Source organism: Taurulus bubalis, assembly GCF_910589615.1.
Source record: "Taurulus bubalis genome assembly, chromosome: 9".
NCBI classification, from domain to species: Eukaryota; Metazoa; Chordata; class Actinopteri; order Perciformes; family Cottidae; genus Taurulus; species Taurulus bubalis.
Genome location: NC_136597.1, coordinates 21,869,105 through 21,890,558, shown reverse-complemented (window position 1 = coordinate 21,890,558; position 21,454 = coordinate 21,869,105). Strand labels below are relative to the sequence as shown.

Below are 21,454 nucleotides of genomic sequence, written 5' to 3'. Positions count from 1 at the left end.
AAAATAAACTTGTCCAAGAACATGCTCATACAAATGTTAAGTACAACATACAATAATTGGACACAGATAAGGGCCCCAGCTGGTGAGCTAATCTGATTTGGCCCAGAAATAGGATGAAGCATGCACAATAGATTTGGACTGGACATGAACATGATGGTATGTCCTGTTCACAGGGATAGTGTGAGGAGAGGCCTTGGAAAGCCCACATAAATGATGTTTCATTTAGTGTGATGGTAGTGCAGATGATTTAGGTGCACTGTCGATGATGAAGTGTTATACATCTCAAAATGAATCGTGAGCCTCCCTCCCGTCTCTCACCTTTTGAAGAGGAGTATGCCATCATTTAAAACAATAGGCTAAGAAAAGAAATGCCTGAACGAGAGCGCTAGTATAGTCAGATTGTGCTGGAAAATGCATGAGTTTGTCCTGTACTATTGTATTATCCCACAGATGATGATGCATTATTCCATAGAATCAGTCTATTCACTTGAAGTCCATTAACTACACAATTACGTTAAATATGGGGAAAACATTTTACAGCTCATATGGGGGAAATTTGTATGTTGCTAAAATATTGTATTTAATTTTTGTTTATCCAATTTGATTTGTACTGTGTATATAGTGCCACCCACTGGTGTCAGTGTTATCCTCACATTTACAAAGACAAATCTCCACTATACATGTCCTTTCCATTTGTAGTAAGCTGACAATGTTAACATGACTGTACAATTAAGTCTACAGTTTACAGGATTGAGAGGGTTGTTGCACCAATGAAATATATTGTGAAAAAATCTTTAATAATTTTACAGTTTTCATGTTGCTTTTGTCGAATGTTGAATTTGGTGTGAAGAAAAACCATTGAGTTGTATCTAAAGCTGTATCCATACTGTCTTTACATAACTACTCCTCTAATCCAAAAGTCACACACAGCACATGACGGTAACAGTGTGTTTATTTTTAGCGGCAGATACGCCTGCTCACTGCACTGTCATGGGTGGGATGTAATTACAGCATATCCAAAAATCGTAATGTTAGTATGTATATATATATATAGAGAGAGAGCATCATCATGTAATATTTTATTTAAATATTCTGGCAGTAAAGAGGAAAAGCTCGCTGTCAGCACGATAAACTAAGATGGGGTTATGCACTCTGAGCTGGCTACTATCAGTATTGTGAACACGAATAAAAGCCATTGTCCACATTTAATTATTTGTTTAGTACAATTTATTAATTCCATGAAAACTACCTTACAAAAACACAGTGCTCTATAAGTGGCATCCAAACACACGGCACACTGATTGGTTTCATTTGCACCTCGAGTGCATTTAGGTTCTGCAGAACTGATCAGTGTGAGCAATGGTCCGCAGCCTGTTGTCTGAGTCTTATGTACAGAAAGAATAAAGACAATTGGTTCATACTTTTGACAAGAAAGAGTTAGCATCCTCCCATGTACAGGGAATGTACAGCATTTATTCTGATATGTGTCATATTTACTTTAAATGAATGCCCATTGTCATTCACTTTTGCATGTTTTTTCTTCTTCTATTTAGACCATTACTAATAGGTCTTGTTCAAATACCTTAAGATAAAGGGAACTAATGATGATGGTATGATAGTACAGTTTATGGTTTAATTCATCCTATTCTGTGTTTTTGTTGTTGTTGCTTTGGCTGTCTCTCTCCTTGACAGTAGAGCCAAACCAATGATATCAAGTAGAGCCCAAAACAGGCAAGAAAATCATAACGGTAGGCCACAACTAAAAATACCACCATCAAGGTGGCATATAACAATGTTTTTGCGATATTGCTGCAGGAAAAAGTCTCTTTCCACCATGAAATGTTTCTATCGATGCTCTCCGGTCCATTTGACGCGGGCAGAGCTGCAGCTGTGAGTTGGACGTCTGCTGTCTCCGTGTCCTCATGAGTGTCAAAGAGGCGGCCGGGGTGTTGTTCTTCATCCTGAGACTCACTGATGGATGGCATTGGTGTGGGCAGCACTTTGCCTCTGGCCACAAAGGGCCTTACTTTGCTGTCCTTGTTCCTGTCCGTCTGGGCCTGCTCCCCGGCGTGCACGGCCCTGAGGCAGTGCATGTACAGCTCCACCTCGTCGTCTGAGTCCGACTCTGCCGAAGCGCTGTCCTGGCTCGACTGATCGTTTTCAGGTTCATATGTCAAATATGTCTCATCTCCCGCAGCTTTTGTGAGGTCACGTGGAACATTCTCCTCGCTTTGACAATCTGCCTCTTCGTGAAGATGCATTTCAGTTGGGATGCGTCCATTTTCTCTGTCAATTACTCTCTTGTCCTGCACATTGTTCACCGGAGCAGGTAAACCGTCCCCGACCTTGTTCTGTGTAACGTCTAACCTTACTTCAAAGCACCCCGCTTCATCTTGCCCGTCCTCTCTCGTCATGCTCTCTGACTCTGCGTCTATGATCTCTGACTCTGCGTCTACGATCTCTGACTCTGCGTCTATGATCTCTGACTCTCCCGTTTCACCAACAAAACATTCCTCCTTGTAATATGGATTCTCCTCTTCTACGTCTACCTCCCGATCCTCTCTCTCCACACCTGCTTCATCGTCATCGCTCAGGTCTATTTCCATTTCTTCCCCCTCCTCCATATCCTCTTCACTTTGGACATTTGTCTGTTCAATATCGACCTCATGTATCTCTGCAAAGTGATTTTCTTCCTCCAGCTCAGTCTCCTCTTCTTCAATCTCCTCAGCTAGATCTTCTCCAGCTTCATTTATGGCTTGATATTGTAATTCTTTCGCAACTTCCTCCCTGTCTTTTCCTGCCATAATCTCGCCAATTTCCTCTCCAATCTTCTGCTTGCCCTCTGAAACATCTGCATCCTCAGCCTCGTTCTTCTTCTCTCTTGCAGCTTTAATCTCCCAAACCATTTTGTCCTCTTCTTCCGCCTCTGTTGCATCTTTGTTTTCTAACGTCCCTGCGTCCTCCAGCTGTCCTGGGTCTTTCCCCACTGTTTGTGAACGTGTTGCCTCACTTTCCTCTTCATCTGGTAATATGATTTCCTCCTCTTCTTCAACCATCATTTCCCAGTTCATCTCAGGAGTGTCTGCAAAACAAGAATCCTCCTGTTTGCCGACGGCGGCTTCCATTTCACGAAGCTCCATGTTTTTCGCGTCCTCGTCTTCGAGCTCCACGAACATGTCACCACGCACGTGATTATTTACCTCACCAATTATCTCTTTTTCAGCCGAGTGTTTTGTTTCTTCTTTCGGCGAGTTGTTCGCCACTTTATTTCCTTCCTCCACATTATTAGTCTCAAGAGGTATCTGAGGCGTTGTGACATCCTTTTCCTCCACAATGTCAAAAGAAGAAACGTAGCTCATCTCAGTTTCTTCCGTCGCTGAATTATTCACGTGTTTAGGATTCAAATGGTGTAAAGCTTCAACTGCGTTATCCTCCTCTGAAACGACAGTGGTTGTTGATGTAGTTTCTGCTTCGGAAACGTCATCCTCTTTGTTTGATTCGTGGACAAGCTCGCAGTCGTCTGCTCCCCTGCCGCTGCCATGTTGGCCCGTCTCGTCACCAACGCGCTCTGATACGCTCTCAGAAGGTTGAAGTGACATAAATGAGGACATGACTTCTTGTGTTTCACTGTCTGCAAGTGTTTCATCTTGATTAGTTTTAGCTTGCGTGCATGTAGGCTCTGGCAGTTTGGGGTCAAAGGTCAGATTGTCTTCCTGTGCTTCTCCCTGGAGATGTAAACTCTCAGCGGGTTTTTGTGGTTTCAACAAATCTGTGTTTAAAATGTTTGCAGCATGTGGCTGCGCTACCGTGTCTCCAGGAATAGTTTTAGGAACCTCAGATGTATTTGTTCGTCTCTGGTCTGAACGTATGACATCATCTGGATCCCGCTGAGTTTCTGCATGGATGTCGTTTACTGTCACGCTCAAACTTTCCATCGGAGGACTATTTGTAACTAAGTATTCTTGGTTTGATTCCTGACTCTGAAGCACGTGTCCCTGAGCATCGCCATTGTTACCTCGAGCATCTGATGTAACAGAGCAGCGGGTCTGTCTTCTTTCAGTGTGGCGGTAACTTAAGTCTCCAGCATGCAGCGGAGCCTGGACTGGATTTCTCCAATCACTTTCATTTCCTACTCTGCCAAACGCCTGATGATACAACGGCGCCACCACAGTTCCAAATGAGAAGCTATTGGTCTGGCTATCAGGGCTTTCACTGCTCCCTTCTGAAACATCACTGTCAGCTGGTTGAGCTGCAATGTTGTTAATACATTCACAAGTCGGGCCTTGCTTCTGACTGCCTTCCTCAGCGTTTGAGACAGACTTGTTGATATTTGGACATTCTGCAGAAGCAGGCTCATCATCTGATGGGTTGTCTGGGATAATTGTGGCTCTCTCACCTCCTGGTAATGTGGCGGCGTCAGCCAAATTGACGCTCTCGCATTGATCCGTCTCGCGGTCAGACGCGTGGTCGTGAGCTGGTGATGTATCACGTGGAACATCCGCGAGAGGTTCGCTGCATGTTTCCAGAGTTTCGGAAACAAAATGAGAACCTTCTGATTTACTGCTCCCCTCAGGACATGATCGCACATCTGGGTGCCTTTGCTCCGGGGTTTCTTCTGGAGCGGCCTGGTTTGCCTCTGGAGGGGATTCATCTCTTTCAGTGTCATCCGCTTCTCCGTTTCTCTGAGAAAAGTAGTCCCTCACCCGAGCCATTCGTGCGGCCTTTCTGCAACTTCTTCGGCTGCTGTTCCGCCTGTTCTCGGTCTGTCCATCAACAACAGGGATAGATTAATTTTAGTTTGCTTACACAACAGTTGCTGTTTTAAGAAAAGAGAGTGGGGTGACTGACTTCAAGTTGTATATCAAGTTGTGCAAACAGCACGCACTGAGTGTTCTTTAGCTGCACAGTGTCACTCAAGCCCTGGGCATGTGATATTCTCTCAGAAAGTGCACTCGAGGTCATTTAAGGTTTCCCATTACTCTTGTACGTCGTAGACATATCGTGGTGTCTCAAAGCTTGCTTTCATAGGCAATAATACAGAAAACCTGTCAAATCAAGTTGGAAAATAAGAGATTGTATCATCAACAAAAAAATAACCTATAATGTTTGATGAGAATGATTTAGGATTTCAGAACAGTTAGATCTCAAGTAACTTGTCAGTCTAGTTGTATGCTATCTTAACCTGCAAATACACTTGAGTTGCAAGCACACATTTACTTAACTGAAGCTAATGCAAGATTAAAAAGTGTATTAGTAAACTTGACTGAGGCCCGCAGAAAGAAACAGAAATGTGAAGTATTTGTGATTTTTCTTTTTACTCGCCAGTAATTTCTGTCGATCCTCCTCTGAAGTTCCTGACTGGCCATCAGAGATTTGCTTGGATTTCACAGTGTCAGCTGTCTCTCCATGCTTTGAAACATCTGGAGAAAAGAGACATTTCAATTCATACTGAAGCTGCAGTATTACAGCCATGTCTTTCTACATTCCACAATTATTTGATATTACAATCCGCAGAATAAATAATCACCTGTTGAAATGTTTTCCTCAGATGAAGCTTCCATAGCAGAAATGTTGTCCACGATGGAGAAGCTCTGACTGTGAATCAATGACATTGAGACTATTCAGACTTTTATGTGATCACACTTCTGAAATACTGTAATCAATCATATTCAATTAGTTTATGCAATAAAACTTTTGGCTATTTTCCTTCCACAAACAGCCTGGATTGGTTGCACATCCACTGCACCTCACCACATGTTGTCAATCCATCATTCAGCAATAACATAAAGGATGTTTGCACCAGTTAAAACTTAAAGAAAATACAGACCTCACGTAGTCTACACTTCATTGGTATTGATCTTTAAGAAATCCTTATCAATTAAACACGTTACATCCTCACCTGACAGTCTTTAGGCAGCTTTTTTTGTTCGCTCTTTCCTGCTGTGACATTTCTTTCCTCTCTTTCACTCTCTGGTGACAGAACAGCACGTAGTTCCTGTCGCTATTGTTGTTCCAGAATGTGCCCACTGGAGTCTCATATCTCAGACAAAAGTCCACTCTGGCTCCCGTCTCTCCGAACGGGGGCACTAGGGTGAGCTTAAACGAGAAACGGTCCGTCAGTCGGTCACTGGAACCGGGCATGTACTCTGCCAGGAGGTCAAAGTGGCTCGACCAGGAGTCCAAAGTGGTTCGGACGAATACCGCTTTATTGAAGGAGATGTTGAGGACACGGATCACTCCTCTCAGTATCGTGGTCCCCGGAAGTAACTCGATGGTCTCCAGTTCCATTTTCTGCTCTCGGACTCTGCCGAACAGCTCCTCGGTCGACAACGGAAGGGAGAAAGTGAGAGGAGATAGGAAGTATAACTCTGCATCTATACCGGCGCCCTCAGAAGAGTCACTTTCTGGCTGTTTGGGTACATCCCAAGTGTCAAACTCCTTCACGCGCACCAAACTGAGGCCCTTGGCGTCTGCAAAGGACACTCTCCTAGAGCAAGACAGGGGTGGCTCAGGCCCCGAGTCCTCGTCGCTGCTAGAGCTCCTTCTCCGAGGGCGAGGAGAAGATTTGGGCCTGATGCCGCTCACCACCTCCCACTCATCGTCGTCCACTTCCAGGGGGTCGAGGCCCGGCACTCCTAAGAGGTTGCAGACCCCGGAAGGCCCTGGTTGTCCCACAGACTCCATAGGGCTCTCTGTAGGAGAGTCAGCGGGAAGTGAACTGCAGAGCGTCTGCTTCTGGCAACTGACATTCAACATGACTTAACAGATGGAGTCCAGTTACAGATGACATTGTTGCAAGGGCCAACACTATAAATAGGCCAGAGGGAACTTAAACTATGTACAGTAGTCGTCTAAACTCAGGAATAGAGAGAGTTTGTGTGATATAATCACACAGAATTTGTGTGATATAATCTCCAATATAGATTGTTAATCATCTAACTATCTTACAGCAAAGCAACTCCAACACCAAAATGTTTTGTGAACATTGTTCTTATGTAACTGTAATGTCTCCCTGGAGAGTCGTAATGCTATTTGCATAAAAAGCATGAGATTTACCACGGCAGCTATTTGTGTTTTGTTGCTTTTGGCCCACAATGGGCCACATGAGGGCTGAAACAGAACCAAAAGCCTCCACATTCTGTTTAGGCCTCCTAAATAATTTCCCCTGACCAATCCCTGACTCTCCGATGGTGCAATAACTGTGAAAGCTGGATAGTGTGAAAGAAACAACCATTCCACATGAGCTCGTTCTTTTATCTGCTTATAACGCATCAAGATTGATCTTGTGTTTGTGCTATTTCCTGCGTTTATCTCACAGCTGTGACAAAGTGGCATGTCCAGCTGCAGCCATGACTAAAGCGGTTAGTCTTTAATCTTACGGAGCAAATACCATACATATTTTCACAGTGAGTAAAGAGTGTTGTGTATCAATGCAAGAGTGGTGAACCCCTCCTGAATTGGTTATGAACAGTATAAAAGGCATGTAAAGAAGTCTGGAAGATAATAGTTTTGTCCAGCATTTTGTTCAACAGGAAGGAAGATGTGGGATCTGATACGAGAAACAGAGAACAATCAATGAAAACAGAGAGAGGACAAACAAGTCAACGTCTGTCAGATACTTCATACATGGAAGAAGAAAAAGAGGGATGTGATTTCAGAAAAACATCTACGACGGAAGAGAAGCATGCAGAGAAATTATAGGACATGAAATGGCTGCAACGATGGCGGATGCTGTCCGTAGCTACGAGAGCGACCTCGCCAACCCATCTCATCCTCTAGATATCATAAGCAGCTCCTCGGGCAATCCCTCCTCTGAGGACCAACAGCTCTTCTCCAAGCTCTCCCTCTCCAAATAACCCTGATTGACAAAGTCCTCATGTCCTCCCCGTCCAAGAAACTCAACCTGCCGTCCATCTACAGAGCCACGGGGGAGCGTTTGCTTACCTCAGGAGGTCTGGGCTGGAGGAACAGCGTGCGGCACAACTTTATCTGTTAACGACTGCTTCGTGAAGGTGAGCCGGTCGAGGCCATTACTGGGGTGTCCACCAAGCTCACCTGAGGGACTTCCAGCAGGGGAACTTCAGCCATTACAAGGCATGGGAGAGGAGGAAGATGGAGAGGAAGAGAGGTGACAAAGAAAGATGAGGGGAGTCTGTCTTGGTCGGAGACCAGCTGCTTTCAGGAAAGGTTACATGAGAGCAGATATTTGGGTTGTGTGCAGGAACAAAAGAGGCATCAGATGAGGTCTTTGGACTCGACCCCATCAGGCTATCAGCCTTGGAGCGTCTTCCTTCAGATCTGCCACAACCTGGAGCAGACATCTTGGAAAGGTTTTTATGGGAAACACAAAATCACATGACCTGTCACACGACCCACCAAGATGTTAATTAGGTGTCACTTTGAGACTTTATGAGTTAAAATCAAGGATATGGAACTTTCCAGAACATTTAAAGGACGTGTGACACCTATGTCACCGTGGGCCCTTATGGGCAATTTCATCCCTGAAAAATAGAACAAGGACCCTTTTTTTGTTCTACCTGTTTCAGACTATACAGAAGAAATGTACATTACTTTTACCTTCCAATAAAAAAATGGAGGGCAAGTATATACTAATCCAGTAGGTGGCAGAAAGTTACCTTGGTAACAATATCTACATTTCAATCATTAATTGCTCTGTCATATCCAAACGTACATCAATAGTCCACATCTAGAACATGTAAATAGCTGCACCTTTAACATGTGTTACGTTGTTGTTGTGTACATGCATAGCTATACACAGTGTTTTCATTCTTATTCCATGAAGAGAGAGAAACACTTAACATTGTGTGTGTGTGTGTGTGTGTGTGTGTGTGTGTGTGTGTGTGTGTGTGTGTGTGTGTGTGTGTGTGTGTGTGTAAAAATATAAAAGGATGTATTCTCTGTTCTTTACCTTGATGTCCCTCTCGTCTCCCCAATTTCTCCTGAAGCAATATGCAGCCTGGCCTTAGGTCCTCATCATCTTCCTTTATCGTGTACTTGCAATCGGTAAAAGATATTTTGAAATAACGACCTGACATTACAGGAAGCCACTGCAGGATTGTAAAAAAGATGGAATGGAGGACAGAATAAGGGATGAAATGCTATAAAAATGTATAAACAAATAGTAAAACAGAATAAAAACACTGAACAGAAATGATTAAAAACATGAAGACATGACTACAGACATGTTCTCTACAAAGTTTAGAGTAATTTCAGTTGTTTCTCAGTGCAGCTGTGTTGAAGTTTGACACAATAGGGTACATTGCATTTATCAACAGCCCAAATTAAAACACTTTATTTATTTTTAACAGATGCACTGATGTGATATTCAAATAAAAGTGCCGACACTACTGTAAATAGCTCTTTGATAACAGTTTGACAGTTGTGTGGCTGCGGAGTTCTTTTCGTTGTTGACGCATATCTAAATAAAGTCACAGACAACTATACTTGTCTTTTCTCAAAGACAACCCTTTGTTTAAATCATGAAAGACAATAAATTATGCTCGTTTTGAGGAATTTATTTCTTTTATTGCATTGTTTATGTCTATGAATATCAACAAATAAAAGCAATGCCTGCAAAATAGGCGACTGGAGAGCACAACATCATTTTCCCCCACGTATGTTACAAATAGATTATATTCTTTTGTTGCGATAGACGTGATATTTATTGATCGTGCAAAATGTAGAGGACCTTTTTGCAAATGCTAAAAAAACAAATCACCAAGACAAATGTGAAGACACACAGCAGGTAAACTTTTAAGCCGACAATAAATTATTTACAGCTCAAGCAGATTTTCCTGTTTTGCACATCCTGGTAATCAACAGCTATTCTCACTGTCTAATTCACTGACACTGTGACTCCTCCCCCTCAGGTAGACACACAACTCCATCAGATCTCTCCCATCCTCACTTCAAACTGCATGACTTGGAGACATCAACTCTGCCTGGCTGCTCTAAATTCGACAATTTCCCTTCACGGTATGTATCTTTAATACAATTCTGACAGAAATAGAGGCGTCGGAGAGCTTTGAATTGATTTTACTTATTGTGTGTTTTTGGGAGGCGATACTTAAAGTTAAACTCTCATCTGTGCTCAGTCACAGATGAGACTGAGCACTGAGTCAAAACTCAGTGCAAGCTTTCCTGGATCTTCACTCCCTTCCAATAAAGAGCCACAAATACATTTACTGACTACATTCTGTGTCAAATAACACTGGCTTGAGGAAAGTGACGATAACTGTCTTATGAATGTTCAACATATCAAAAAATATTCGTATGCATATGGACACTTTCATTTAAGAACCTACTGTAAACTTATAGTATGTTAGTTATGTCATTTGTGTATAAAGTGTGGATGATTTTGATGTCCAGAAATTGGTATTTGTAAATGTAAATGAACTAAGCTGAAATATCGATGCTGCTTTGCTGTTTCCACTCACACAAACAAAAATCTCACATGGAAATTATAGCTTTATTAACATCATCTAGTCTAGTCTAGCCCGTGGTTTTGTAAGTTGCATCTGTAGAATTCCATCACATTTAAACCCTTGCATTGACTGCAGAAAGGTTTTTCACTTTATTTAGTTTCTCTTTGTATGTCCTATTAGCCAGCACCCCAAAAAGCATTCCCATTATCTTTGCTATTTTTGTTCTTGCCGTGTCGTTAACGCAAAGCCACACACAGGTGTAATTCAGCAATGATGCTGAACTGTATTTGCAGTGTTTTGAGTCTTACAGTTTATTTAGGGTTGACTGTTTTCTTTTAGGACCTGAGCTGGAATGCCTGAGTCTCCTCTCAGTCCCCCGACAGCCCGTCAAACCCCAGCCAGCAGCCTCCTCAGTCACACCGACACCGGTGCAGGAGAGAGAGTAGCTAATGGGGACTCCTGCAAAGGAGTGAGTGCGGAAAACTGGCAGAGTCTACACCATAAACAGGTATCTTCATCCACCTCCTTCTCCCCAGCCTCCCCCTCATCCTCCTCTTCATAAGCGGGAAATAGAACCGTCTTTGCCAAACAGATGTCAGGAGAAACACCACGTGCCGGCTCTATATTGGACGTCCTATGACAGGACACCAAACTCAGAGCCTGCAGCTATGTTGACAGTGGCAGGGATTTTCATATGAGATCTGATCCGGGTTGGGAGTCGACACGCAGAACTCTGTTTGTCCTTCATTATTAGTTTTTGAGTCAGAGTCAGGGAGGAATAATTGTCCACAGACCTAGGCCAAACAGATGCAAGTGAAAGGCAAATAAGCATGACCCAACACAATTTTATGGTTGCCTGTTGTGATTCTGTCCCTGGGAATCTTAATCTAGGGGATCAGTGAAACGACAAGATAATGAACGCCTGGTGACCGCCGTTTCCATCAGAGTTTTGCTGTGCTTCTTTTCTTCTTAATTTACTTTTTAAACCTGTGCAACACACTCAACTTGTGACCCCTACAACAAAAACGTTGGTGCCGTCCATCGTAAAGGACATTTTTAAACATGCTATTTTTTGGTCATTTTCACAGCAGGTGAAAATGCCATAACGCCACCGATGCGATGCAGCCTGCCTGCAAGAGAGTGTGATTTCAGTCTTCAAAACATATAATACAGGCTTGTGATATGAAAGTTTTTCAACTCGCAAACTCTGCAAAATGTTACAAATGTATTTATTTTCTAGCTGTAGCATCCAGTCAACACAGCGAGTGGTTTCCCAGGGATTTGTAAAGCATGATATTGAAGCCAGCGGTATGTCAGTGCCTACGTAAACTACATACACAAGAAGATTCAGGAAAGATACAATAAAAAGGGTCGGACTGGGGTGGCAGCTAGCAATTGTTTTAATTTTAAATGAATACATTGTCAGAAAATCCCAATTTCTCAGATCCCAAAGTGACCTCTTTAAACTGATTGTTATGTCTCACTAAATTGTGGGAGAATTAAATAGGTATGTGGCGGGGTACCCGATGCATTTTTAGAAACAGAGCATAGGTTTATTGGTTGGTACACATTGTTCATTAAATACCTGATTTGTTTATCAAGTTTAGTTCGGTGAGTTGAATAAGTTTGGTTCTGTTAATTTGAGCACTTTCTCCTTTTCCCCTCACAGTAAGAGGACCTTTATTTGTGTACTTAAATTCTGCAAATAGTCCAATAAATGCTGCACATGTTCTGCTTATTCCACCATCACCTTCTCTGTCCTATTCTTTTGTAGGATTTTTCTGTCACTGTCTCTGGTTCCTTCAGTTGAAAAAAACATATAGACTTTGAACAGAAAAGCAGTAAATCCTCACATTTAGGAGGCTGTAAATGCTGTAAATGTAAAGTCTTTCAAATTGTCAATTTTGACAATCGACCACTGAATTAGTCGACTATTGTAACAATAAAACCAAATCATAGATGACTATGAAATGCGCGCGGTTACACCTGCTGTGCCAAAGGGTGAATCTGTGATCTCATTTCCACTGTAACTCTCTAGTTATTTTATCAGTCTGGTTAAAAATCAAAAGGTATTATCTGATGACACAAATGACAAACTTGAGGTCCCTGACGGATTCCGCTTTCATTACATCCTGCAAGCCGCTAATATATTACTCTAATATAGACTCAAGGCTTCACTGAAACCCAGTGACAGCCTTTAAACATGTATGTATACAGCAAGTGACATTCTATATCGACAAAAAACAAAACATATTCATATAATACATTTTATTTCCCCAAGCAATCAATTGACAGCATTCGTATTGTTTTTGGCAGTGTTTGTAATACATCATGTTGAATTTGTAAGTGTTGTCTCTTAATGCATTCATGGCAATTGCTGTGGCCTCGGTTTGAATACAAAAGGAGACAGCCGCTCTGTTATTTGTCACTCAATCAGTAACAGTGCAGATCCGTTATTATTCAGCGAGTGTTTGCCTTCATTAATACCCATACACTTCTATTAGGAGTCACAACAAGCATGTAATTGTGTTGCTAATTAACTGGTCGGCCTATCTCCCATCTCATTTACGGTCAATGACACAATCCAGCATGATGATGTTCACAAAAGGTTGACAGCACTGTTTTGTAATTGGATTGGAAAGAATCCCATTCGCCGGTTATTACTGTTTAACACTTGACACTTGCCTTCTGCCTCGCTCACTCGTCCTCTTGCCTTCCCTCTGTCGACTCTGGTCCTTAATCATTTCATTCTTCCTCTTCTGCTCAAAGCTTTTTCTGGCTATGATGGCTCCTCAGCAGATGCAGCAGCTGCTGTCCCCCAACCAGCTGCAGGCTCTGATCCACCAGAAGCAACAAGCCCTTCTGCTGCAGCAGGTATTTATGCAATACTAATATAGACAGGTCCTAATATTAATAATAACAATGTGCACTGTGGTTAACTGGACTAGACCAGTGCAGCTTCTTGTATACAAACATGTATTGGACTGAAACTATTGTAACAAAAGGTGAGAATGCAAAAACATGTTATTAGCTTGAGTTGAGACATTTATTAGCAAACTCGCAAGCTAACACACGAAAACATAACTCTTTCGAGATTTTTTTTGTTTTGGTTACAATAATGCACTAAAGTGTTCAGCAAGAATTTCTAACTCAAACCCAAGCAATTAAGTTATACGGTCTGGTATTTTGGTTTATGTTACTGTGACGTCAGTCATTCAGTTAGCCTAGCATTAGCTGCTAATCTTCCAATGATAGCAGCTACTTCACAAAGCTAAGCTATGTTAGCTTTCTTAGCTAACTTAGTCTGCTGAGGCAAACTGGTCTGCTCGGGCAAAATGTAATAATATATAGTAAAGTTACTTGTTATGTGTGTTTTGGTTAACATTCACTTTAGCTATTCAGCCTACCTGACCAAGTTACATGTATTGATACCGACCTTTTCACATTTTTACTGCAGTTATGATATATTATAATACTGCACTTGATTTTAGCTTCATTAGTTTCAGGTCACTGGCACTAAATTAACACTTACATCTTTTATTATTAAACCCAATATGTCTGAGGTTATTTGACTTCACCCACTGAGGTGTAACTCTGTCCTATCTTTAACCAATAGAACACCAACCTATTTTTGGGCCCTTTCCTCGAAAATTGCATATACCCAAACTAAAAAGGGTGCATTTCTGCAACCACTAGGGCTATTTGAATGATATGGGTGGTATAATAAAAAGGTACACATGTGAGATTTTGTTCAGATGTGTAAATATCTTTCTATATGTTACTGGTTTAGAGTAAATGAAGATGACACACAGAAAAAAATGTAAAGGTTTCAGGTCCGCCTAGAAAAAAAGCAATTTCATGATGTAATTTATTTGAAATTATGCAGCTGTAAGGTCTAACTTTAACCCAAATCATAACACAATATGTTAACATTCACTCTACAAAGGTTGACTTTGATAAAGTGAAGCAGATCAAAGTTAGAGAGGGTTTAGTACAGAGAGAATTCAGGCGAGGTCTCCAAAATTTGCATTGTTGCACATTTGCGCACATCTGTGACATTTGAATTTGTTCATGTACCAAACCATATATGTTACTTGTATATTACTTATGGTGTTCAATACATCAGTCGCTCCGTAGGGGGGATTGGTTTTTAAAAGGTTTTAAACAACAATATTAGTGGAATTGTATTTTACCTCATACCATAATTTAGCTATTTGTTGATGGCAGTCACCAAAAAGAAAACGTGTCGAACCTCTCTAAAGACAGAGATGTTTATATTAAACTGTATGTTTTTTGAGAATTTGGCAAATATCTATAATAATTATAATGTTATAGAAATGGTCCGTCACTGTTTTTTTCCAGCAACATCTGAAAGAGTTTTACAAGAAGCAACAACAACAGATTCATCTGCAGCTGCTTCAACAAAAGCCCAGCAAGAAAGTCAGAGAGGCAAGTAGTTACCTGTGGTCTGTTTTTTAAAACTTTTTTTTTTTTTCTTCAGTTTGTTCAACTGGTTTTGCACTAGGTTTAATTACATAGCCATCTTGGCGTAGAAGCTCTTTTGAGTAAGATCAACACAATTAAATAAGTTAAATAACAGTATCCTTGTCCTGAAAGTGACACCGGTTATAATGTAAACACAGCAAGGTAGAGGATCCATCAGAAATGTCCAATCAAGAGGGAACATGTTTACATATTCTGTCACTTGAGATTCAAGAACAATGATTTGTATCCAAAGTGAAGTAATTGTATAAGGGTGCACAGATGCATTATATATGCCACTGATTTTAGCCCAGGATCAAAACCTGGAGAAAAGCAAACCGTGAGCAGTTTTTACATGAATGCTAGCTCACCCTTCTGTGAAACTGTCTCCCCCCTTCCCTTCCCTTCCTCAAGCTCCCTGCGCAGCAGCTTGTGTTCCAGCAGCTCCTCCAGCTGCAGCAGCAACAGCAGCAGCTCCTCCGGTTGCAGAGGCCGGTCCTGTCCTCTCCTGCCCTCTCTCCAGGTCACTATGTTTCTTCTCCCTCATTAGCAGTGTCTGAAAGCAATGGAGATGTCAGCAGCTTCATTTTTGTTTGTTTAAATGTTATGTCCAGAATCTGTGTTTTTGTTGTGTTGTAATTTGAGGTTAAAGTTGCATCATGTCACGAGGACACAAAAATAGACAAACATGGACATGATTTTGTCACCGAGACCTCCGCACAGAACGATTAGTTTCTTGTTGATTTTGCACTCTCTTATATAACTGCACGAAATTCAAAAGAGACGATGATGAAAGTAAAAACCTAAAAGTAGAAATGTGATCCTTGCTCATTTTCAAGTTGCGATAATTATTCCTGGATTACAGCGAGGAGGCAACACGAGGTCACGAGAAATAGTTGCTCTACCCGTTATGAAAAAAAAAAGTGCAAGTGTGAACAGCACAAAGACACTCGTTATCGAGTAAATATAAGTCTAGAAAAAATATGCCATTTAGTTGCTTCTAATGTTGAATAGATAACTAAGGAGGCATTTTTGTTGCAATTGTTGTTTCCTTAATCAACATGAAAAACCCTACATTTACAACATACTCTATGTTTTTTTAAATGTTTTAGCAGGTTTCAGCCCTGCAGAGATGCAGCAGATATGGAAAGAGCTCACAAATGGAATAACTGAAGATAAAACCACTTCGAAGAGCAACCAGGGCTCGTCCTCCAACAACACAGTGTCAATGAAAGTCACAGGGAGGCCGACCGGCGACCAGCCGGCGTCTTCTCCTCACAGGGCAGAATGGTACGATCCGTCTGTTGGTGTCGTAAACGGATTGTGAGAACAGAGACAACGCTGCTTCTTCCTAAACATCAAAGACTTGTCATTCTTTCTCTCAAGGAACGGCTGTTTGCTTTAGCAGCGAGACTAATTCCCCTCGGGACGATATATTTTGTCTTGTTTGTTTGCTTTGTGTTCCACCACCTGAAGTGGTAAAAGCAAAGAAAAAGTTTACATGAATACATGTCCCAAATCAAAAGTAAATAGTTTTTCTATTTGTTTTCCACTTGCTCCCCTCCACCTCTCTCTGTCATTTTCTGCCACCTGAAAAAAGAAAAGAAAACACTTTTAGATCTGTTTTATTGCTGCTTTTTGCTTCTGTTTTGTCACTGTTGTCTGGTTTTTAATCATGACAATGCTTTCACTCCAGTGCTGTCACAGCTGATCGCGCTGCCACACACTCCCTCTACGCTCACGGTGTGTGTAATTGGCCCGGGTGTGAGTCGTCGTGTGATAACTTCAGCCAGTTCATCAAGTAGGTTTTGATTCCTAATCCTAATGCTTTCTGACTCTTTGCACCTTCCTGTTTATGATTTAAAGGAAAACTCCAGTGGATATCTTTCAGTATCAAATACCCCTGGAGGACATTAATCCTTGCTTAATTCGTACGATACAAGAACAATGTAAACATACTACTGTGTATTAAAATTGAAAATAACAATAACAGAGATAAAATGTAGTGTAACTGATAATAATGACAAAAGTCATTCCCTGCTACCACCTTTGTACACAGGGAATTATGGGAAACAGAATAAAAACTTTTCTTTCATAGAGCAGATGATGCAATATTATTTTATCCAAATGGACAGAAGAATATTTGAGAATTCTGGAGATACTTTTACCAAAATTGTTGGCAAAATGACTTATCTTTGCTCTGGATTTATCTTTCAGATGATCTGATTCTTATCTCAGTGACTTAAAAGGAAGGATAAGACATGAGAAGCACAAACTGAGGCTAAAAAGGCACTCAGCTCGGATTCATTGCAATTCCAATGTATTTAAATGGTGAAAAAAAGATGATTAAAAACAAACACGTCATGTCAAAACATTCATCGAAACCTCTCAAACCGCTCGAGCATCATCAACGTCTCTGCTGTTGATGCATATGTTCAGCATACTTCAAACAATCCTCACTTAGCCAAGAAAATATCATGAAATTCATTACTGCGCCAGTGGTTTCCATAAATGTTTTGATGGACTTTGACACATTTTTTTTTACCACGACTCCGCGTCACCATTGGTGCTGTGAATCCAAGCCGACTGTAGCTGCTGTCTCTGCGAAGCTCAAGACTTTTCAGAGTATTTGTTACTCAATTGACATATTTTCCGTGGAGCAGTCGTTTTAAAGGTCCTCTTGTGTGTTTCAGGCACATAGGCAGCGAGCACACTCTGGATGACAGAAGTACAGCGCAGTGCAGAGTCCAGATGCAGGTGGTGCAGCAACTTGAGCTTCAGGTGAGAGTCCCGGAAAGACGTAACGCTGGAGCTGCAGCTCGCACGTGTTGTGAGAGTGACAATATTAGTCTATAATATAAATTTTAGTCCGACAATATCAGTGTGCTCATGATACATATATTCGTGTTCTGCCAACCTCCTCTCTGGCGTTTGACCCTTAAAGTAAATACATTTTGCTAAATGTGTTTGGTTCACGGCTTTCCATTTCAATCTCACTGTGATTTTTGAAGCGACATCATCTTCTCTGATTCCCCCGCCTCCACCCCACCCTCTCTTCCTTCATCTCCTCTAACAGCTCTGCAAAGAACGGGAGCGTCTGCGAGCGATGATGGCTCACCTGCACCTGCCATCCTTGGAATCTCAGTCGATCTCTGCACCCGCGAGTCTACAGCCGCCGCATCGTGATCCGGCTGCCGACCCCCGCGGTCTCCAGGTAGACGGTGTGCAGTAATAGCTGAGTAGAACAACAGAGACAAAGCAAATGAGCCGTGAAGGGGTTCGGCCTTTCGGAGCACCAAATATGTGGTGGAGAGTGAAAACAGCAAATGGAGCACAGATGTAGAAATCGCCAGCCTGTATTTGACCCTGCTAAACCTTTACAGTTGAATGAGTAGCAAACATATGCTGGCATTTTCATAGAAAGAAAAAAAGAAAAAACATATATGAAGGAATGCCCCTGCATCAGAAATATTTGAACCTGGACAAAAAGAGTATGCCAGATCAGATCACAAATGTATTTCTTTAAAAAGTTTCATCATCTTGCAGCTTTTTAAAAAATAACTCTCAAAGTACTTTTCCCACTTTTCCTTTGTTGAGGTCTCCGTTCTCATGGAGCGCTTCCTCTCGGTGCCCAGCTGTTGGCACCAGATGGCTGCCATTGTGTTTTCAAACAGCACACATGCTCTCACAATGTGGAAGCTAATCAGATGTTAATCTTGCAAAAATTGCACCATAATCAAAACACTCACCAAACAATTTCACCCTATAATTAACAATAATTGGCTTCCATCCTCTTGCCATATTAGTGGAATCACCTCTGAGGAGGCGAATCGAATTGCTCTGTTACACTCCGTTGGAAAATCTCCCACTTTGTTTCTGTTTCTCCGTCAGTCTTTTCATTCCACTTGTTCCCTTTGTTAACTTGTGTCATCTGCTTGCGTCGGCTTTCAGCTCGGCTCAGTCGCCGCCCCCGACGACCTGCCCTCGCCGAGCCCGTCGGACTCGCCCCAGGTGTCCCCGCGGCCTCTGGCCCCCGGCGGCCCTCCATCCCAGGTGTGTGAAGAAGAGTCGCCCGATCACGCGACGTGTGCCGGGGCCGCGAGACGTCGCCATCACCCTTTGGTCTACTCGCTGTCTTCAGGTAGACCGAATACTGTCGTCATTCACGTCGTTCACACAAGCAGATAAACACTTCACAGGACATCGTCCACTTAATGTGTTTCGTCTCGTTTCAGAAAATGAATATGAGCTTTACAAGAACACCGATATCAGACCACCTTTCACCTATGCGACGCTGATCAGACAGGTACGCTCTATGAAGTGGAATAGATTTCTTTCTTTGATGGTTTATGACAGGAAACTTAACATCTTTGTGTTCACCAAACCAACATTTGTTTTATTTATAGGTCAACATGGGCTTTGGGCTGTTTACTGACATTTCTAACATCAAATAATGGGTTGGATGAAGGATTAATTATACTTGAAGATCAATGATGAAAATAACCCTTTTAATCCTTAAAAAAGATAGTTTATTCATAGCATAAGAAAATTAAAAGGCTGCATGAGAGTTTTGAGTGTGAGGCTGTGTCCTCTCTCCTTGGATCAAGTCAGGGCTTTAATTTGATTTTTTTTTTTTATTTCCTCTCCATCTACAGGCTATTATGGAAACATCAGACATGCAACTAACGCTCAACGAGATATACAACTGGTTCACACGGACGTTTGCCTATTTCAGACGCAACGCCGCCACTTGGAAGGTATTACCCCCCCACCCCCCCCACCCCACCCAGATAATTACCTCTGTGATCCCAGTGTGTGTCATACCTGATTTAGGCGGCATGTATTCAGTAATATCTCCTCCGCTCTGATTTTCTCTGGATCAGAACGCGGTGCGCCACAACCTGAGCCTGCACAAGTGTTTTGTGCGTGTGGAGAATGTGAAAGGCGCGGTGTGGACGGTGGACGAGGTGGAGTACCAGAGGAGGAGATCCCAGAGGATCACAGGGTACGGTAGAGGACTTCCTGTTTAGCACAGCTTTGGTACCCAGGTATCTGCACGTGTTTCCGTTCAAATATAACAATATTGAAGACATTTCTTTAATCCGTACAAGACAATAATTGAGACCATTTAATTGGCAAAAAAGGTGCCGAAGTTAAGATACTCAAAGGTTTCCCATTTTTGCTTCAGTATTCAAGCAGAATCACGGCGGTGTGTGTGTAAGTGTACGCTAATATTTAGTGGAGTGTAGGCTAATTAAAATGCAAATCCTTGCCGCAGTTGTGAGATATAAAGCATGGCATGAAGATGAAGACTGGATAAAAAATAATCTATTTTATTAAATCTTTTTTTGTTGCCATCAAGTCAAAATTGACAATATATATAATCTTGTGTAGAGCGCAGTACTGTGTCATATTATTATTATGATTATTATCATCATTGCACCCACCGTAGTGCTGATGTGTTTTCCTTAATAGGCCCCAGCCAATGAATGATAAATATGACTGGTGACAGATTCAAGGTTCTAGCTGGAGGTTCTTCCTGATTATTTGTCATCACAGCTGACCTTGCCTCAAACTATTGCTGTTTACCATATTGTAGCTTGTTTAATTTAAAGAAGATATTGATTTGCTTGCCATGAATCAGACATGGATTGTGTCCATTTCTAAATTCTGTTCCCTTCGTTATTCCACAGGAGTCCATCGCTGATGAAAAACGTGTCCTCCACCCTGGATTTTGGAGCCGTTCTGAATGTCAGTTTGCAGGTGAGGGGATGCGGTAGAGTTAGAGTACACCTTCCTGATGAGGAGTTTGAACTGCTTAAATCACTGTTTGATGATGATGATGATTATTATTTCTTCTTCTCCTTCTCCTCCTCCTCCTCCTTCTCCTTCTTCTTCTTCGTAGACGGCAGTGGCTGAGTGTGTGAGAAGAAACTCCAGGAGTCAAATACAGGAGAGCAACGCAACAAACAGCCACAGCAAACACAACTTCTCTCCAGCGTAAATCCAGCAGCCAGTTTTACTTAATCTGAACTCCAAACATCTATGAAATGTGCTGCAGTAAGTGATCGAAATGTCTTTGTTGTTCACCCCTTGCAGATCTCTTTTCCTCAAAGACGAAGCGCTGGATCTGAATGACCAAGAGTCTCTGATGCCATCAGTAAAACCAGCCGGCCTGCAGCACGACATGCCTAGAGAGGACCAGGAGCATTTGTTTGATCTTGAATGACAAGAGAAGGGCTTCAGACTTCAAATAATCAGTTGCAAAGCAGCAGAGTAATCCTTCTTTGAACATTCAGGGATGGAGACCACAGATTACATGTTGTACCATCTTGACTTCATGATAGTCTTCAGCGTGTCGGGCCAGGCGGCACCAAACTCTCACCAAGACGTCAGGATTTGATCAAACATCAAAATGGACATATTCCGAATTGTGGTCCATTATATGTTTTACACATGAAAACTGATTTTGTTTACGTCTTTTAACATTTCAGCTTGAAAGAAAAGAAAGTACAAACAAAGTGCCA

General features: G+C 41.9%; 2 protein-coding genes across 2 annotated transcripts; one reads left to right on the top strand and one right to left on the bottom strand.

Moving 5' to 3' along the window:
- Positions 1–1,204: 1,204 nt before the first annotated feature.
- On the bottom strand, positions 1,205–6,684 carry ppp1r3ab (protein phosphatase 1, regulatory subunit 3Ab; the record flags this gene model as incomplete). The annotated part of the gene is made up of 5 exons (XM_079223384.1): positions 1,205–3,376; positions 4,397–4,474; positions 4,704–4,763; positions 5,528–5,595; positions 5,900–6,684. The coding sequence occupies 5 exons, from the start codon at positions 6,682–6,684 to the stop codon at positions 1,638–1,640; spliced, it is 2,730 nt and encodes a 909-aa protein (XP_079079510.1). The 3' UTR covers positions 1,205–1,637.
- Positions 6,685–10,797: 4,113 nt separating this feature from the next.
- On the top strand, positions 10,798–21,156 carry LOC306741130 (forkhead box protein P2-like; the record flags this gene model as incomplete). The annotated part of the gene is given in 16 exon segments (XM_079223383.1): positions 10,798–10,953; positions 13,215–13,319; positions 14,808–14,903; positions 14,906–14,908; positions 15,354–15,450; positions 16,040–16,217; positions 16,624–16,728; positions 17,621–17,708; positions 18,004–18,141; positions 18,879–19,068; positions 19,163–19,233; positions 19,583–19,684; positions 19,811–19,932; positions 20,621–20,690; positions 20,833–20,927; positions 21,027–21,156. Coding segments are annotated over 16 exon segments (1,746 nt in total).
- Between the last annotated feature and the right edge of the window lie 298 nt (positions 21,157–21,454).